Source organism: Camarhynchus parvulus, chromosome 11, assembly GCF_901933205.1.
Source record: "Camarhynchus parvulus chromosome 11, STF_HiC, whole genome shotgun sequence".
Taxonomy (NCBI): domain Eukaryota; kingdom Metazoa; phylum Chordata; class Aves; order Passeriformes; family Thraupidae; genus Camarhynchus; species Camarhynchus parvulus.
Genome location: NC_044581.1, coordinates 15,760,811 through 15,780,338, shown reverse-complemented (window position 1 = coordinate 15,780,338; position 19,528 = coordinate 15,760,811). Strand labels below are relative to the sequence as shown.

Below are 19,528 nucleotides of genomic sequence, written 5' to 3'. Positions count from 1 at the left end.
GTCTGCCAGCTCCTGTATTCCATCATCTCAGCAGTCACAAACAGGCTATGGAAAATGAACTAAATATATATAATATGCACAAAAATCTGTTCCTTCCTGAAACAGCAATAAGTTTGTCTTCATACCTTGTGTTCTTCCCATACCTATGGACATGCTGGCGCTTTGGCTGGTTTTAATTTAATTTAGCCTGTAAGCTCCTTGGGGCCAGCACTGTCTTTATTTGCCTGTGAAGTGTCCTGCCTATCTCAGGCACCATATAAATAATAAACCAGCCTTCTGTCCCGGCTGTCTGTGCCTTGTTTGTGTTTAAGGATGACTGAAGAGTGGACTCTGTTGAATTATTTCTCTCTCACTTTTGATCAGGTGCTTCCACAGATGTGAGTCATGGGTACTGTGCTGCCTAAAAAGCCTCTGCTGGTGGGCTCATCATCCAGTTACCCACCCAGAAAAACATTTTGGGTTTCCCCAGGGGAACGAGACATCATCAAAGCTGTTCCTCCACCCCTGAGGAACTGGTCCCTGGGTGAGAGTGACAACAAGCACAAGTGGTGCCCAGGAACCCTAAAGGTGACAAACATGGGGCACACAGAGCAGCCACAGAGCTGCTGACGTTCTGATGTCCCAGTGCTGTTCCAAATGTTGCTGCCCTGCTGCTTCCCTGTTACAGCTGTGGCCCTACTCTGTAACCAAACATGGAAACAACAGCCCCAGAGCCTCGGAGCTTCCTCTGCACTGACAGTGAGCCCCACCTTGTACAGAACATAAGAGACTAAAACAAAGGGCAGGAAACATTTCCAAACTCCTCTAGGAGCTTGTGTCGATACAATATCAGTAATAGGACCCACTCATTTGCAGCTGTCATGCCCTATTAAAGCCTACTCTTCCTCTTTCCAGAGATAACTAATTAGTTCACTTAATTTATCTGTTTTAATTTGCATGCTGCTCTTTTAATTACTGTGCAATTGCTGAAATCATATCCTCACTTGTTCTGCATTTGCACAGGCACACACAAATATTTCAGTGCCTCTGCAGAAAGGCTTATCCCAGCACTGCCTTGGCTCCCAGGGAGAACAGCTGGCTTTCCACAGAAAGCTTTGGGTCAGGGGGGATGGAAAAATATTGAATAAAAAAACCCCATTGGGTCCCTAGGTAGTGGGATTTGCAGTAATCTAGTACTTTTATTAATCTTCTTCCATGTTCTTTACAGACTTTAAACATATAGTAAGAACATTTTATTTAGCATAAAATGTTTGTAAAGGTCTGAAATTTAAATAGTCATGTGGATATTAGTATTTAATCTGGCTGCCTGTCAACTACATTAATCTTGGTGTTCTTCCCCTGTTAAAATAACATTCCAAGTATATAACATAGAGCCAAGCCGTAGGAAAGCTGATTGCCCTTAGGTCTGACCTACTGACCAGCAGGTTTAGGAGGGAAAACAGGGCTGTAAAGAAGCAGGATTAGGTGGGCAGAAGAAAGTTGAACATTTTCTTAATTACAAGAATGCTAAAACCCATGGCCTTCTCCTGGGGATTTAAATGAGGGAGTTCCCTGGAGCACAGAATCCCCTCTCATGTGACTCACATCCCATCAATTACATTAATCTCTAATTAATGCTGGTGACAATCTCCCCCCAGCCCCTTTACACCAGTCCTACACATGGGCAGTTTTATGTCCAGCTCTGCACATCCTGCAGCTCCTGCCACACGAGTCACATCAGGACACCCTACTGCACAGACAGCCCTTGAAATGTGCTTCTGCACTCCCAAAGAATGCACCTTTCTGTTCATTAAAAATACTAACCTTGAGCTACAATGTGGAAACAAGCAGGTCCCTGGTGGTCAAAGCATTTAATATATGATTTTATATTGATATAATACACATAATAATGAGAGAAATAATATTTACATGGATATACTGCCTCAGTCTACTGACCTTACTGGAGCTGACATGCATAGGGTGATGACTGATAAAAGTCATGGCTGGTACCTTTAGCTTCTAACAAAGGAAGCCCAGCAAGCTGTTAAAACACAAAGGTGATTCCAAAAGTCAGTGCTATACACAATATAATGAGCTTGAGAAGCCAAAACTTGCTTGGGAAAAATATTTTGCTTTCCTGCATATGGACTGAAACAAAGCTCATTCCCAAACCAGGTCTTTCTCAGCCCATCCCAACATAAAAACAAGCAAAAAAAGTGACTTTCAAATTACACAATTTATTTAGTATACAATAGTCATTACATCTCTTTACAACAACATATTATAAAATAACTATGTTAGATCCCACCAGCAGAACACTGAAACAAGAAATTAAAATACATTTATGGATCTCAAAGGCTTTTCTCTCCTAAAAAAGTCCTGGCTCCTTGATAGCATTTTGTCTCCGCAATCTAAAAAACTGTAATTTGTACCACAATCCCACTGATCACATGCAGCACCAAGTCCTTGTGGCCACCAAGGAGCACACAGGAGGAGCCTGTCCCTGCCATTCCCCCTGCTGGGGGTACCTCAGGAATGGGAGGTGCAGCCCCTCCCAGGCCTTGTCTCAAACAGGGCAGGGAGGAGCTGCTCCCTCAGAGCTGGGAACTGCCCTCTTGGATTTACTGTTTGAAGCAGGCTGGTGTCTGAATGCTGCACTACAGTCCCTGGAATAACCCTTAGTGTTGAACTTTTCTGATAATCTCTCATAATGCATCTTTCTGTATAAAAAACCCCAAACAAACCAGATTGCACTTGGTAGTTTCCATGAAAAGGTTAAATTTCTCCTTTGGCAATATTAGAAACTGCATTTTTGAAAGATGTTTGTTTAAAAATAATTACTGTTCCTGTCAGGATTTCTTAGTCTCAGCTAAGAAATTACCTAGAAGTAAATTCTGCAGACAACAGGTTATCACTGAGCCTGGGAAATCCTCCCTTCCACCAAAGGAAGTCACTGCACCTCTCCAGAGAGATCCAATTGCGTTCTAGAACAAGCCATACAGCCCAGACATCTTTTACCTTTTGTGTGCTTGTTTTTAGTTACTGAAGGCACTCACTGAGGGATTCACTGACCCAGGCTTGCAGCAAGAACCATGCATCATTACAGGCCTAATTAAAGTTTTAATACTGATTAAAATGTTTTATTATTGTATTATGTTAAACTGCAGTGGTCTCCAACCTCATTAAAGCATACAGGCTAGGAATTACTCAAGAGTTTCAGCTGCTCAGTGTAACAACCCAGCTCCTGTCAGCGTGTGATTTAACACAGCCTAGCTACAGCACAGCCTTCTGTGCCACAGAGAAAGGCAAAAGGATGTTGAACATTGTTTAATGAGTATTTACTGAATATAAAATTGTTTGAGCATGTGACATAACCATCTCCATCTCTTTGGTAATTTACCTTGGTACAACTGAAAGGGAAAACACTTAAATCATTTGGAATTGGAGCCCAGCTCAGTTGTGACAGCTAATCTCATTACACATCTTGATTAAATTAAATGTGGAGTTTGCTATCTGTAGCACTTTAAGTTTCCCATCATTAGAAATTAATTACAGTGGTAATTACTATAACTGAGTTATTTGCACAGGCCACAAACAGTCTTATAGGTGTTCAAATGTTAATTCAACCTGGGCCTAGAGGCACTTGATTATTACAATTCTGTTTTTCTTAACAAACAAATGAGCCTAGTGGATGTCTAATTCAAGATGGAGAGTACTGTGAGGCTTCCAAATTTGATGTTTGATTTCAATCTAAAACCAAAGCAGTGCTAAAAACACAGCAAAAGTTATATGGTACCTTCATAACACTTAGAAATCCAATACAAAGCACAAAGTTCCGGCTGGTAAAAAGACAAAGAGTACAAACAAACCACAAAATTCTCAGCATTGAGGTTTGGCTTCACTTAATCTTCCACATCATTTGAAAATACTGGTAGTCTCTGTTTTAGGCTAAAGAAAAAGGACACAGTGATTTTGTGCTAAAATATAGAGCTTTGTGTCTGAAATAATACAAAACAAAGCTCTACTATCTGAATGTATTTGAAATACTGGTTTCCTGCTGCTTTAGAGATGAGTTTTTCTTTTGTCCAATTTTGCTATCCTAGTGGGATTCATACAAGGAGAAAAAGGATCCCCTATAGCTCAGAAAGTATATACAGGAAAGTGTTCTGAGAATCCAAACTGAGAAATTTGGATTTTTGTTTGTTCTGAGTATTTTACAAGGATACAAACATGCAACATGTATCAAGCATGCTCCAGCCTTTTTTTCTCACTAAAAATACATAACACTCCATCATTAAACACTTAATGTTATAAACCAGTTTGTTTCTGATCACTAAAAATGCTGGACCAAAGATTATTTTTCTTCAAAATTGTTTGCTTAATCCGCACTCACTGATTCTGCAATCACACTCACAAAACTGGAAACTCATATCCACATACATTCCCAAAGAATTCAAAAAAGAGGCACTGAAAGAGCACAGGGATCTGTCAAAAAGGATCAGACTGTAAGACAAAGCTTCATTTTGTGACTATGTTTAGGATTCACAAAGGCAACACTTACTCAGGGCAGGAGCAGCATGGGCTGCTTTCATTGCATTTCTACCATTTGAGAGGAAAATCGGAACTGCTGAGCAGATTCACAGGCTGGGACTCAGCAGTGCTCCTACTGCTGCCCTTGTCTTCCAATCAGTTAAACTGGGAAACAATTACAACCTAAATATTCTGAGGGTCAGAATTTAAATCAAAATAGTCCCTTCTAGCATTTATTTATGAATTTATGAAAATTCTGGCAACATCAATAATGTTATCAAAATTAAACTGTCTAAAAAAAGAGTCACAGTAATTAAACAAAAAAACATTGGTGAAAAATGTCTTACAAATGTAACCTGTTTGTAAACTTCATCTGCATTTCCTAATGTGGTCCTAGCAGTGAAATACTGAACTTGAAGTCACGGTTGGAAATGTTATTTATGCTTGGCAAGTTTGTAAACGTGGAATGTTTTGTTCTGAAACACCCTGGTGAAGTGCATGGTGTAAGAAGGAAGGTTTTTTTTAATCTCCTCGCAGAAGCGAGGATACAATGAAGGTTTCAAATCAGGTTCATTCTCTCCCAAGCCATCCATGATCTGCAATGAAATGGAACAGATGGGTGAAATTTCTTTAGCCAACTCACAGTTCCAGGCAATAAGAAGTTCATAAAAACCTTCACAATACATTCACTAGGTCAGGCTGGCCAGGTTTGTTCACAGTATGAAACAAGTGGGAGGAAGAAAACAGCTTTAAAGCAGTAAGACATTGTCTCTAAATGGATAAAGCTGCTTTGTCAGAGGTCCAGATCTGCTTGGGCTTGTGCAGCCTGCTCTGCCTCCAGCTCAGCCCCAGAAATGCCTGAGAACCCGCCTGACACTGAGTGGTAACAGAACCACACCTCAGGGAACTGAAGTTCTGAAGTATTTTACACCTTGGAGCCTACTCTGCTTGTGTGCTCCTAACCTGCAGCTCATCAGGAAGTGATTACTTATCCTGCCCAGACTGAGATTCCCCCTTTTTATTCCCAAATACCCTTAAGAGCAAGCAGTGTTAATCTGGCCATTTTGAGGTTGTCTAAAGGCCCCAGCAGGTTTTCCTTCCCACAGTGCAAACACACTGAGCCACCTCAGCTCTCAGTAGCTGGGTGTCAGAGCCAAGTCAAGCTCTGTGTTTTGCACCTTGCTCTGTGTGTCACACTCACGTGGCCGTTGGCGACGTCGAGCAGGTCGCGCAGGCGGCAGCCCCGGCTGTGCCTCCTCTCGTAGCAGATGCTGTCCTCCAGGATCACGTAGTCCGTGCCAAAGGAGCGCAGGATGCCGTGCACCTCCCCCGGAGACCGCTTGGCATAGATCTGGTAGATCTGCACAACAAGGGAACTCAGCTCCAACACACACCACAGCACCCCTCACTGCTGCTCTGTTTGCTCTGTCCTCTATCTTGAGCAAACAAAGAACTGGGACTGAGAAACCATGTGAATGAGATATTATAGAAACAACCTATAAATGCTTTATTCAGTAAAATCTCCGTGTGGAGATGTGTGTTATGGTGAGGATGCTGCTGGCTACACATCACATGATGGTGCTGTCAGGCTTTGAGAATGTCTCAAGTCCAGAGAAGGGTAGGTGAAAACAGCCTCCCAGCTCCATGTGCAGTTTCTCAGGGTGGTTTCTATATCAAATGCTGTGTGCTGCTCTGGGAACTGAAGGGAGTATCAGGGAATGCTCCATGTGGGTTTAACAGTCCAAGTGGGCACCAGGACCTACTGATGCCACAGTAGCCAAACCAGTGCCCTTGGGACTAGCTGGGTACTCAGGCACACAGCTGCTCAGACACTCACCAGCTGCCAGAAGTGAGTCAGGAGATCCCAAAGCAGTTAAATCCTGGGCCTGTGCCTGACAGTAAGTTACTCCATGAGTAAAGCATGTGATGTTTTTTGCAGTGTGCCATGAGGACATTACTGTTTTCTGGAGTGGAGTCAGTGACATGGGCAAGGATTACTATAAAAAAATCAGAAATCTCTTACCTGCTTTGTTCTCTCTCTCAGATTCTTATCCTCATAGTGGGGATGGTTGGTTAAGGTCCGTCCAGTGCACAGTTTGACTCCTGCCAACAGCTGCATGCTCCCAGCAAACACTGCTGTGTTTGGAGTGTTTGACCTAAACAAACGTTGATAAGTCTGAGGAAGTCTCTGCAGGGGCATTTCTGCAATGCTTGTGACAGATCAGAAGGAAAAAAAAGACTGCAAAAGTATTTTTCTGCTTCTCCTCTATTCAGGAAGCAAACTGTTCAAGCAACTGTGTTTTCTTCAAATGCCAAGTGGATAAATCATGATAAGAACTGCAAATAAAAAATACACTAACCACTATGAGGAAATCTAAGGAAAACATGATCTATTTCTGTTTCATATATATCTCAGGTTCATAAAGCCTCTGAATATTTATAGGTTTCTATTTTCTAATTCTTTTAATATTTCAAGAAACTTATTTGGACTTAAGATTCAGTCTGATATATATAAGGTACTTTACATAAAATGAATTATTTAATCTGAATGGTAAAACTTTCTGTTCTTGTCCTGGCATTCACCATTTACTTGGAAAAAAAACTTTGTTCCATGAGACATTACTCTTCCTATTCTGACAACTGTGGGAGAGAAACTATGAAAAAAGACATCCCAGTTGCAAAAAAGCTGGGGCAGGGGGATGCAGAAGATGTCAGAACAATGCTGTCACTTTTTGTTACTGTAACCTTTGAAATTCCAAATAGCAGTCCTGGTATCTCAAGATCACTCAGGTACCAATAATGAAAATAAGTATTTTTGCTCACCTTCTTCCCAACAAGCTTACAATCTAAAATATTTGCAAAGACACAACAGAAGGGTAGAGCAAAAGAAAGAGTAAAAATGCCAGGCAATGGACACTCCTGTAATCAGGCTAATTGGAACTGGCCATAGTATGCTGAAGTGTCTTCTAGTGCTTAGTAGGCACATAACCATGGAAGGGTCTGTGAAGACTAAACTGACAGAAAGCAGCACACATTAAATCAACTAAAATGAAATTAGAATGTGAATAGGTGCCTAACATCCCCATGCAGACACTCAAGTACTCCAGTAACTGTGACACTTTGGGGTGCACTTCAGGGAGCCTTGGAAACTGCACTACACACTCAGTCATCTTTAAGCTCCATGATCAGCTTGAAAATGTTGAGACAAGTATTAAATTTTATTATCGCCTTTCAAGAGATTATGCTTAGCAAATGAATTAATAATTACAAACCCTTCCTAAAAAATCTTGCACTGGTACATTAATCTCGTCTAGGAAGGCCAGAGATAGTATTTCAATAGGTCAGTTTAACTTTCCTGATAGACCAGTCCTTCAGCACTTTATAAAACCAATTTCATTTTAAAGTCTGAAAATATTTAATCTCTTAAGAAATTATTTATTACTTAAAATATTCAAAGCCACAAGTGTCCTGAAGTACATGTTCCATTAAAATAAATTAATTCCTATTAGAATTTAGCACTATGCAAATAGGATGGCCCTGACAGGCTGTCAGGCAGGACTCATCCCTGGAGCTGTGGGAAAGCACAAGTCTGTAGGACTAAGCTGCAAAGGACACGGGCTGGACTCACAGAGGGACTGGGGAGAGCTTAGACACCCAAATAAAAATGATGATTCTTAAAGCATCTTCAACATGTTTCTGTGTTTATGCCTAGGCCAGGAAACTTCTAATGTGACAAGTAGGTTTCTGTGGTTGTTCAAGATTAGTTCAAATTTTAAAATCTGACTGACCTTACCAAGGCAACCCTGCTCTTCTGATTGCAGATTTGCATCATAATGGGCTCTGTAGCAGATTCAAACTTTCTTAAATCCACACACACAGCCCCTCCCAACAAGGACCAGAGGCAAAACCACAGGAAAAAAAGCAAACAAACAAAAAAGCCCAACCAGCCTGCAGGCTCTTTTCTTTAAAACAAAAGCTAAAGGGTGATAGTGCCCTTTATTAATAACCTACTGGTAAAAATGCTTGTCAAAAATGTAGAATCACAGAACACACTGAGTTGGAAGGGACCCCCAGGGCTCATCCGGTCCAACCCCTGTCCCTGCAGACCCCCAGCAATCCCCTCTGTGCATCCCTGGTGTCCAAACCCTCCCGGAGCTCCGGCAGCCTCAGGGCTGTGCCCATTCCCTGGGAGCCTGGGCAGTGCCAGCACCTCTGGGGGAAGCAGAACCTTTCCCTGATCTCCAGCCCAACCCTGCTCTGATCACAGGGAGCAGAGATTGGAGCTGCAGCCCCCAGTGAATGTGCCCTCAGGAAATGGACCATGCAGAAGATTCAGGGCTCCAATCCTCCCCCTTCCAAAAGCATTCACTCCTGCCCAGAAGGGGTGAAATACAGCTGAGTTGCATTCTTTACTAGACAGAAAGAGTTTTGCCAGCACTTCCTGCTCTCCCTATCCCTTGCAGACAATCAAGTGACCCTTGCTTGCTTTTCAAACAACTGCCTTAAGTGCTTTGGTCGGGGGTGGAGTTTAAGATCTGCTGTTCCAGGTAAAGGCAGATGTTTCCCTGAGATTTACAGGTTTGAAGTCCTAGGAAATGATATTCCTTCAGACACATCACTGTCCATGCTTTACTGGCCAGCTCAGGTGTTCCCAGACCAGCAGGAGCTGCTGGAACCCCTCTTTCCCTGTGCTGCAGTGGCAGTGCCAGGAGCACAAGTGCTGGATTTCAGTGCCCTGGGCAGAGAGCTGGGAGGTGACCCTGGGAGGTGACCCAGAGCCCCAGGCAGTGTCTGCCCTGTCCAATTCCCTCCCCATGAGCTCTTGTGGGTGCCACTGCTGAGTTCTGGGGACACAGGAGCCCTGAGGAGTATTCCCAGGGCCAGCATGGCTCCTGCATGCCAGGGATGCTCCTGCCTGAGCCGGGCACCACCGCAGGGCTCTGCAGCCAGGGCACCTCCTGCTGCAAACCCTGAATGACACTTCTCTATTACTCTAAAACCAAACCACTTTTACAACTGTCTGAGCAAATGATGTATAAAATGAAAGGATAATTTGTTTTTATAGCTCTCTGCCAAGCTCCATACCACACTGCCCAACCTGCAAACAATTTATTCTCTAGGAAATGTCACTAAATAATGACAAGGACTTACAGGTCAAACTGATTTACATTATATAATTTAAATGCTATTCCAAGCAGACCTGATGGCATTTTGAACAAATAATCTCATTTATTTTTGAAGCTCTAAGCTTTCAACAAGTTAATTACAGCTGAGCTAATGGGTAAACTAAGCACTATATTATAGTGTAGGAACCTTTTCTTTACCTTACACTTAAGAATTTAGAGAATTATGTAAATACAAAAGAATAACTCATTAAAAATAAAAGGGTTTTACAGGAAGTACTTGCACAGACTCTGAAAGTGGTAGCAATTCTTTCTCTTAAAATACTAAAGAATTATTGTGACCTGGTTTTAGGAAGCACTAAGAAAGAAATGGCCAACACTGCAATTACAGGTTACATCATCAGAAATAAAATGGCTATTTCTAGTAGAAGTCCTCCAGACTTGAACCCTGTAATTGACTTTCAAAGCCATAAAATCTAACAAGTCACAGATTATTCCTTTACTAGTGCCTGAGTATGGTATGAATCAACAAAGTGAAAGGATTTGAGAAAAGGAGATTCTGAAGAATATGCCATGATAGATTTTTCTTTTTCTTTAAAAGAAAATCTTTTTATTTGCAGAATGCAATATTAAAACATCACAGATTTAGCTGCAGATGATAGGCAGTAAAGCATATTCAGGCACACTGTCATGGTTCTTTTTTTTCCCTCTGGTTTAGAAAGACTGAAGATTGCAAAAATGGGAAACGACAGTCACAAAGAAAGAGCAACAAGATGTGAATCCCAGCTTCAATTTTATGCATGCAGATTATGCTCACATAAAGGAGTGCACCTACACAGCTGGTATAAACCTACTTCTCAGGCACTCTCAGGTTCATGCCTAAAATTTACTCACATGTCTGTCCAACAAAAGAATTATTTAAGAACAATAATTAAAAAAAAAGTGTAATATTGCCTTTAAAGTCTGGAACACGAATTGATTTCAGTGTAATTACCCTTGAAAATCAGGAATGTAAGTAACAGAGTTAAACTTTAAAGCTGGCTTGAAATTAAAATATAGCCATTAATAGAAATTAGTATAAATTACTAAGAAAGAACTGCCATTGAAACATGGGTGTTTCATTTGCATAGCCTTAGGAACTTTTTGGAAATTTGTGGGGTTTCCACTAATATAAAAATTTGCCTGCTTGTCCCCACACCTGGTTCAGCTACAGCTGACATCCAACCATGCTCTGCTGAATCTCAGTCTCAGTTAACTTTTCCATTTTTTTGGCTGTTGCCCAAGATTTTTAAGAACTTTTTTTGGTGAGTTTTGGCAACTGCTACTGATATATTCCACAACTGTAGACAGATTTCCCCTTTAAAGGCAGAAGACATTGCTTCTTTAGCACTTACCAGGAGTAAACAGAGTAGGGAAGTTCACGCTATTGATTTGCTCATTCTACTGATATTCTTCCCCATCTCACAAATGAGCATGTTGTTCCTGTTGTCTTAGGGAGAAAGACCAAAACTAAGAATTTTAATGTACCTCCCAGCTGGGAACAGAACTGTGAACTATCCCTGGAGCATTGGATTCTTGACTTTTTTGTTGGAAAAAAGCGAAGAAAATGAGATGGTGGGTAGGAAAAAAGCAGAAGACTGGGATGTGGAGGATCATTATGTAAAAAATTGTGCTCTGCAATTGTACAGATAAAAGCCACAGATCTTCCTGAAAATGCTATGGCAATTTTAGTGAGGGGAAGAGTAAGAAATGCATCTGCAGACACTTCACAGGGGACAGACTAATAGTTGGTCATTATTCAGATTGTGTATTTGGACAAGTTAATATGCATTTAGAGCTAAGCGGACAGAAGGGTTTTCTTGTTGTGGAGAGATTGCAAGACAGATGAGTTATTCCTAATTCACTGCTATACATGACAAATTAGAGCTTTTCATACTGAGTTTTAATAATGAATGATTAGTTCCTGACACCAGCCTTGACAGGTCATTAACTACAGAACAACCATCAAGTGTTAGTAAAGTAAAAGTGTTCTCTTACACATCAAACTTAACAAAATCTGTCCCACTTTGAGAAACTTACCATAAATTTTGTTGACTGGTATTTAAAGCATAGATAATTAACTCTTCTTCACAGGAATAATATTTCTAAGTACAATAAATTCTAAGTAAAAAAATGCCCCTCTGTAATTGTCTGTCATGACTTGGAACGAAAAGATGACAAGGACCAGTTTAGCATTCTCAGCATTAAGAACACATGAAAAATTATTCTCATTGGAGCCAGTCAAATCCAGTTCATGGCTGGGAATAACTCCACATGCATATTTTATGTATAAATCTATATATAACTCTATATATTGCACACAGGAGACCTGAACTATCAGACATTTACCATCTTTTAATAAAACAGTAGTGCTAAATGGAACTGGCTGGTAAACATTAGTCACAAAAACATGTCAATAAGGCTGCAAAGATTCTAAATGATGGAAAAAATCATGGCCTGCTTTCAAAATAAGTCAGTGAAGGCTTGTAATATATTTTACTTCTAAATTACTCCTTCTATTTTATGGATTAAAGAAATACAACATTATGGAGGGTAAATATGTTGCTATGGGGAGAAGAGGCTGGGTGACTGGTTTCACTGAAGTTCATTGCATATGAAGGAAATACTCCAAGGAAATACTTCAAACAGTTCAATATTTAATGTTGTATATTCAGATTTACTTTCAGAATGTTTTCCTCTAAAACATGAAACCAATTTTCTTTTTTTCTAAATAATTGCTGGAGTTGCAAATAAATACAAGTCCCAAGGATCTCCCTGTTCAGAAACTTAACCTGAAAGTTTTTAGTGGCTGCTCTATGTTAATAGAGAACATATCCCTTCAGTTCACAGCCCTCCAGAGAACATCCTACCTGGCCTTTTTTCTCAGCATCTCCTACATGAAGTATTCCAAACTGTTTCCACCTAAGAAATACCTTCCTATGCTCTGTGAGAATGCAGAAGTGATGAGGCGGGGCTGGAATGATTAACTCACACTCCTGAAAGACTGCTACTATGCTTAGCTGTAATAAGTTCAAGTTCAATTAAAAATATTTTGCTTGCAGTTTGGAACACATGTTGGGATTAATTCTAACAAGCAGAAACAACTTAGATTGTTTTCAAGTCCCAACAAACAGACTGCAGAGCACGAATTTTCCAGCACTACATCCAAGCTTTTTAACATTTACAGAACTGAGAAGGACAATAGATTGGGGGGCTGGGGAATAAAATAATTTCACTGCAGAGGTCTATTCATGTAAAGTAGCTATAATATGATGAGAGAAGCTTGACACCTCCAAATTTACCTCTTTTGGCTGGGAAAACTATGTCCTTGTGGGAGCAAAGGGATCAGCTGGCTCCCTGCTGCACATGGAACACAGCAGTGATACTGAGCCTGAGCATGGAGCTGCTCTCCACAGCTGCTCACAGCCAACCTCCTGATAACCCACTCACCCTAACTATCCTCACGGGTCACCAGAGTTCACTGCTGAGCTGGGACAAATCAGGAGAACACTATAACTAAGAACATTAGATCTACACAAATAGCATTTAACTGAAATAGAGAAAAAATCCTCTTACTTAATCCAGTTCATCAGCTCCACAGTGTCTGGGTCATAGAATTCTCTCAGCTCTGACAGTTCATCCATTATTCCTGGCCAGAACTAAAATGGAAACAAAACAGAACAACCTGAAGACAGAATGAACCAAACAAGTTTTGGATGCTGAAATGTATTACTATCTCTTAGGTGGCAAATCATCTTATCCAGCTCCTAGGCAAATTCCAAGACACAAGAATATCTGTCTACCCTTCCTAGGAAGGAGAGGTGGCTGTCATTGCAGGATGAACACACAGTTTCAGAGTTGGAGACCTGCAGCTCCTGCCAGATGACCAACAGGACCAGAACTGCCCATTGTCAATGATGACAAGACAAGGAAAGGTCCCAGGAATTAACACTAAGTTTGGAAAGGAAATATAAACTAAATTTAAAATGGTAGGAAATCTGTATCAGAAGTAAAGACTATTAGATGTGCTGCAGATGCTATTAATGGTATTTCAGAACTTTTGAGAGAACTACTGAAGGCAAAAATAAAACTGTGACTGAATGACAACAACAAATAGGCCATCAGGGGAAAGCATTTAAAAATTTACTATAGACAAAAAATACATAAATCAAATCCAGAGGCGAGAAAAAAGGATGGAAACTGATTCTGAAAAGCTTAACCCTCCTGTCAAAAAGCTAAGGGAACAATGATTTATTTAAGGGTTTATCGTTTAAGCCAGTGAATATTTCAGGGCAAAAGGGAACAATTAAAGATAATGACAATGCTAATGACAGATTGCTGTGCATCAGTCTTTACTACAGAGGATCCTATGGTAACACCTATTCCAAACCTGCTTTCTTCAGATAAGAAGGATTGCTGGTTTGAAAATTGAAATGCTACAGGAGAAAGTCTAAGAAAACCCACCTGATTATCTAAAAAGCCATTAATCATCCCATTTTAATGCTCATCCAAGAGTTCAGAAGCAATTTGAATGTGGTGCTGCTGAGCCCCTCAGCAAACACAGGCATTCCTTCACTAAAACTGTAATTACATGGCAGGCCTGGGGGCAGGAGGCATAACTGGGGCAATTAAGATTCTCACTAGTGTACCTGCTTACTTAAACACTTGTTCAAGTACTCCTGGCACCTCCCAGGTGGAGCCATGGCAGCATCACAACTGTGGGGAAGCTTTGGGAAGTACAGCAGTACAACAGATGTATTTCTGCTCTTCAGAAGCTCTCCCAGAGATTAGTAAATTCAGCTGTTGTGAAAGGAGATTGTGGAGTCTCATCATGAATCAAAATTGCCTCTCTTCATTACTAAAGTGCCCTGCATAGCTACACATTCTGAGAGCCTGGAGTCCTTCAGGGGAGACAGAAGGAATGGGCTCTGCTTTGCTTTTCAGTCAGTGCACCCTGCCCTGTAACCTCCTGAGGAACCAGTGCCATAGCTCCCCCTGCTCACTGCTGGCATTCACTCTGTAAAGGTTTTTTAACTCACAGTACTGCAAGTTTTGAGTGAGTACAAGCAGTTTCCACTGGAGGAAAATTTTGGTCATGGGGCTTGCTATTACTGAATTGAAAAATTTCCAGGTAGCACTACATTTGATTAGTAGAACCAAGAGAAAACAAAGGTACTTCAGGAGTTCTAAATACAAGATAATGACAAATGAAAAGTAAAGCATGTGAAAATATGGACCAATAACAGTGACAGAACTTTGTCTTGTAAATCAAGTATATGTCAGATTGAGAAAAAGTCTGGTGACACCAGGAGAGGATAAAAAGAACAGATGGAGCACATAAGGGATGTAACAAACTGCTCAGAAGAGAGAGGGAAATGTGAAAGAGGTTTTCAACTTGTAACAGTGCTTGTCTCTGGGGTCAAAGCCTTCAGGAAAAGAAACCAGTTGTCAAGTGGCTTAAATTAGCCCTGAACTGAAGCTGTTCAGTACAGCCAAAGACTGCTCAGGTCATGGGTATTTGTTGCAGTATGTGCTGTAATAAATGTCCATGTTTGGAGCAAAAGGACTTGGCCATGATGAAGATAGAAATTCAGCTGCAGAAGTAATAGGAATAGAGTGTTTACTCTTAGAGAGAAATCAAGATTATTTGGCAATCCTTGGAATTAGAATGCTCAAGCTCAGGAACTCACCTTAAATACCAACAATTTATTCAAAATTACTGACATGCAAACACAAACTGATGAGCATTATTGTGAAATTAAAATACAATGAACACAGATAAAGCTGAAACCTACCTAAAAAGTGTAAGAAGTGAAACATAAATACTACTTGGTACTGCTTTATGTATGTGTTGTGTTATCAGCTAAAGCAGGCATGGAAATACTTCAGCATTTTCACTTTATCTGAGAGATGTTTGCACTGTAATAATGAAAATCACATGTAAACAGGAATACAGATGTCTTACAGGTCTCAAAACATCCTGTGCCTGAAATCTGAAAGAAATCCAGCATTGTAGCTGCATCTGCATCTCAATAAATTATTGTTCAAGTGATGTATTTGGGGCTGTAGTAACCCATGCCTCAAAAGAGGCTTTCATTGGCTTATTCAGGATTAGGTTAATAATCCCATAAAAGTCCTATTTTGAGGAGCTGCACTGAAGAAGAGTTCTTCTGACAAATGTAATAGATAATGAGACACCAAACTGCCTCCCTACAAATTAAAGAGAACCAGCCCTGATGGCCAGTTAACTTTGTGGAGTACAGAGAAACTGCCCCTGCAATCCGAGCAGTCACTGACTGAACAGAGAAATCACTGTCTGGAAAATAAAAAGCTAAGTAAGTCTCTGTTCCAAAAATCTCCTTCCACTGTCTGTTTGTAAGGTGTTAGAGAGAGAATATAAAACCACATTCTCACAGAAGCAATGGGTCCTTTCTGGATGTCTCTGTAAGAATTCTTGTCTGACCACTGCCAGGGCACCTGCGACAGGAGCCTTGTGGGTCCCTTCCGGCTCACAATATTCTGTGATTCCCTCAGGCTTCTCATCAACTCTTTCAGCTTTACAGAGAAATCCATTCTCTGGTAGTTCAATTGCAAGAACTGACTCAGGACAAAAAACAACTGAGAGGTGACAAATTTCTCATTCCTACTGTGAAATTTGAAAAACAGTATTTGTAATGTCCATAAAAATTATTTCCTCTATTTAGAAGAAACATGAAAATGATGCTTTTCAGGCAGACTGAGCACAACTAATGACTGCTCTAAAGCCCATGAAATCAGTGGTTTCTGTTGACTTCAGAATTGAATCTGACAGAATTTAGGAACTTTACATCTGCTCATGAAGAGTGGGAGGAAAATTATTCCTAGTGATCTGTCACATTAGACTATCAGAATGTCATGCTCCTGGTATCCCCCATGTCAGAAGAAATGACATTTTTTCTGTCATATTCAGAGATGATGAAAATAGCAAATGACTTCCTAACCATCACATGAGTGGAAAAAAAGAGTCCTATAACAGAACAATAAGACAATTTCAGTGGAAAACTATTTTTTTACTTTTTGTTTCAGTTTTAGAGGGGGAACACAATACTGGAGTGAACTCCATTAGCAGCTTTCTTAACTGCTTCACTACTGCCTTTTGAAGTGTAACAATGAAATTAATCTTGCCTTTTTCTGAAGGGAATTATTTAACAGATGCATTTTCATCTCAGACTAGTTATTGCAGAAACAACTTCTCCATCAAAGCAGACTCAGAATTTTTTGTCTTTGTGACTACAGATTAAAAGAATGGTTTGCCCATTAAATCAGTGTTCTAAATCTCACTGCTATGACAGACTGATAATCTTGCACATGTTATTGATTTAGGTATGTTTTATGCATTTACATTTAAGTGTTTGCAAAAATAATATTCTGTTTCTGGAACAGACAAAAGACAAACCAGGTACTTGACCATTTAATAATTCTGTACTTTAAAACATATGAGGCACAGCAGTAGAGATTACTATTACTTCTGCTCCTACAATAAATCATGACACAATGTGACAATCTGCATTTTATCCACAACTTAGTTAAAACCAAGAGAGACAACTCTCCATAAAATTATGCCTTTAAATAACACCTGCTACTTACACATACAATCAGATAAACATTTGTATCTATGAACAACTACTTTGGATCAAATTAGCCCAACTGATCCTTCACAGACAATTCCATAGGCACAGCTATCTTAATTTTTAAAATTCTGTTACAATTCTTGTATGTAGTTACTAATAAGACAACCCTTCTAGGAGAAAGGAAAAATGTCATGCAATTAAAATATGCCAAAACATTGAGAAAAAAAATTCTTACCTTAAATGAAATGTACAGTAATGTAATTAATGGTATAGAATACTTAATCACCTGTGTCTATGAGAAATTGAAAAAAAAATTGGTTATTTTGATGATACATTTAATAGACTTAATTTTTAATGTATTGATATCTGAAATATTTAACATGTAGTGGAATTTAAGAGATTGAATTTTAAGCCCATATTCTGATTTTATTTTCAAGTAAAACTCTAATTACAGACCCATCACAAAAGATGGATTTTTATCTTTAAATCTATATTCTACAAGGTGGAAAACACTGTCACTCAATATAATTGACTGCAAAGGTCTTCTCACACTGCTGATGATTTCTTAATGTGGAGACTTTTTTAGGTAAATTATGGCTGTTTTTCATAGCCACATCTATATTGCCATCTAGTGTATTCCAATGGAATTGTTTAATATAGAAACCACCGGAAAATCCATTTTACTTACTAAATGAACATCCAGCAGAGATACCTGGTCTGAGAGAACTACAATCAATATTCAGCCCTGAGCCTTGACTTGGCTCAGATGCAGCCCAAAGCCCAGTGGATGAAAGGCTGAGTACAGTGCTCACCCTCTGGGATGTGTAGAGATGGAGACACTTGAGGATGAGTTTCCAAACCTCTGTACTGCACAGGCCAAAGGATGCAAACACACACATGTGGGATGTCCAGAGGTACTTCATCCTGGAAGAACACAAGCTTTTCATGATCACTGGGAGCTCTGCAAAGCTGCTTGTGAGAGCAGTTAATGTCTAGAGAAATTCTGAACAGAGTTTTCTTGGACTTTCATGCCTCTGAAATAACTGAGTACAGGGCTGACACTGCACTTTGCTATGCACTCTTGAGAACATCTCTGTTCCCAAACTTCCATTCTTTCTGGCAGAATTTTGGGAAATGCCTCAGTCTACAAGTAGAAACACACTAGGGAGAGAAAGAATGCTCATGATCCTATCAGTTTGTGGTCAATATACTTTTCACTCTTATAAAAATATACTCATTCATCTGAACAAGCCCTTAGAATCAAGAAAATATACCTCATTGTGCTTAATGCCAGACATCCAAAAAGAACTGTGTGAACTAAGCTGTAGGCAGCATCAGGCTTCAGTGTCACTGTGTATTCTTCCATTTTGTCCTTCAAATGGACTTGATTTGAACCACTAATTGAAGGAAAAAAGGTGTTATATTAAGTTCTGTAACATATTTCATATAATTATCTGCATTTTAAAAGGAACAGAATCTTTCTGGGACCACCAACAACAACCACTGCTAAGAGCCCACAACCTTCTATTGTATCTATGATCTAATTTAGCCTGATGCCACCAACTTGATGCAGCATCAGGTATTTCTTTTCATTTGCAGATTTCTGGAAATGCAATGGGTTTAAATGAGCTGGGTTAGAACGAGATAAAATTCTTTACAGCAAGGCAAACTTGGTTTCTTGTTGGAAGCAGCTACTCCCATGTTCAGAGGGCGTTTGATATGTGAAGAATTTAACTGTGATTTGTGGGGTTGTGCTGGTCTGTCTGGATGTTACCAAAGCCACAGACTGGAAGGAGAGTTAGGGAAAATGAGCCCTGAAGGGAGTGGTTATTGCTTGAGTGCTTGAGGTGTCTAGCCTTGTGGAGGGCCCTTCAAAAAAAAAAAAGAAGCTGCTTCAGTTTGTGGGGTTTTCCTATTTTCTTCAGAGCAGGGGATAAGTGAGATAAATGCATTAAAAATTAGGGACATGTTTGGGATTACATCTAGGGTGGCAGAAAATAAGAGCTGCAGAATCTTTATTTTTAAAATTTACTGATCCAGTAAGTTTTTAAGGAGGCTGGTTGAATAATACCAAAATTATTTACAAGTAACTGACATTTGACAATTACTATTATAATATGTAATTGTCATAACATAGTGTCTGAATGTCTTGGATACTCTCCCTTTCTCTTGCTCTCTCTCTCCTATTTATCCAGTCTTCCCTAAAATCTGTGATAGTGACACTAGTCAGGTGACACTCTTGAATTT

At 39.9% G+C, this 19,528-nt stretch overlaps 1 protein-coding gene across 1 annotated transcript in view; it reads right to left on the bottom strand.

Moving 5' to 3' along the window:
• Positions 1-2,196: 2,196 nt before the first annotated feature.
• The window catches only part of DPY19L3 (dpy-19 like C-mannosyltransferase 3), a 34,835-nt gene continuing 17,503 nt past the window's right edge, over positions 2,197-19,528 (bottom strand). The window contains exons 13-19 of the mRNA XM_030955908.1: positions 18,556-18,678; positions 18,094-18,205; positions 17,517-17,573; positions 13,248-13,330; positions 6,533-6,665; positions 5,711-5,869; positions 2,197-5,105 (exon numbers count right to left, since the gene is read on the bottom strand). Of these exons, the coding sequence (XP_030811768.1) occupies positions 4,944-5,105; positions 5,711-5,869; positions 6,533-6,665; positions 13,248-13,330; positions 17,517-17,573; positions 18,094-18,205; positions 18,556-18,678 (829 nt within the window). The 3' untranslated portion in view covers positions 2,197-4,943. The remainder of the gene's footprint in view (positions 5,106-5,710; positions 5,870-6,532; positions 6,666-13,247; positions 13,331-17,516; positions 17,574-18,093; positions 18,206-18,555; positions 18,679-19,528) is intronic.